At 39.2% G+C, this 1,009-nt stretch overlaps 1 protein-coding gene across 1 annotated transcript; it reads left to right on the forward strand.

Moving 5' to 3' along the window:
- Positions 1-364: 364 nt before the first annotated feature.
- Positions 365-935, forward strand: LOC140966309 (DEAD-box ATP-dependent RNA helicase 14-like; the record flags this gene model as incomplete). Its single annotated transcript, XM_073426625.1, has 2 exons — positions 365-715; positions 858-935. Coding segments are annotated over 2 exons (429 nt in total), but the record flags the coding sequence as incomplete, so codon positions are not given.
- Between the last annotated feature and the right edge of the window lie 74 nt (positions 936-1,009).

The raw sequence follows: 1,009 nt of genomic DNA on the forward strand, positions 1-1,009 counted from the left end.
CAGATACTAGATGAAGCTGTGAAGTTTGGAAGATCATCTAAGATAACTTGCACAGTATGTGTTTGATGCTGGATTTTCTTATTAACTTCTGTTCAGTTAGAATGAGTTTCTTACTAGTATGTGGTCGGTTGCTACGATGTGCATCTAACTTTACTATTTGAGGTGGCATATATATTTGTATGATTTATTTGTCCATGTTCTTTTACCTGTTTATTACTATTTCCTTGCCATTTATCCAAGAAGCTTCCATCGTTTGAAAAGTGAAATCTTTTGTCTCCTGACTCTCGATGCCCGCATTTTATTTTAGAGACCAGCGTTCCTTGAGTTTGTTGCTGATTTTAGTTTTGATTTTTGACTTGTTAAGTGCTTATATGGAGGCGCACAAAAAGGCCCTCAGCTGAGAGACCTATTCAGGGGTGTAGATATCGTGGTCGCTACTCCTGGTCGTTTGAATGATATTTTGGAATCGAGAAAAGTTAGTCTCCGTCAAGTTTCATATTTGGTGTTAGATGAGGCAGACCGAATGCTGGACATGGGATTTGAACCCCAGATAAGGAAAATTGTGAAGGAAGTTCCTTCTCACAGGCAAACCCTGATGTACACTGCTACATGGCCAAAGGAGGTGCGCAGAATTGCTGCTAATCTATTGGTTAACCCTATTCAGGTTAACATTGGCAGCGTCGACGAACTGGCTGCAAACAGTGCAATAACACAGGTCCATATTTGACTGATTTGTAATCTCCATTCTATTAGTTTCCTTTTTGACTAAGTAGAACTGTATGATCTACTATTTTCTTTTTAGTTGCAATTTTTGGTTACGTATTGGAATATTGATGTATTTTATGTGTCTGCCACAGCATGTTGAAGTTCTGTCATCAGGGCATAAGTTGAGGCGCCTAGAACAGATACTAAGATCTCAAGAACCAGGATCGAAGGTTATTATTTTCTGTTCTACCAAGAAAAAGTGCAACCAACTTGCTGGTGCTCTAGCCCAACAATTTGTAGCTGC

Source organism: Primulina huaijiensis, unplaced genomic scaffold (genome assembly GCF_012295235.1).
Source record: "Primulina huaijiensis isolate GDHJ02 unplaced genomic scaffold, ASM1229523v2 scaffold204629, whole genome shotgun sequence".
Classification (NCBI taxonomy): Eukaryota; Viridiplantae; Streptophyta; class Magnoliopsida; order Lamiales; family Gesneriaceae; genus Primulina; species Primulina huaijiensis.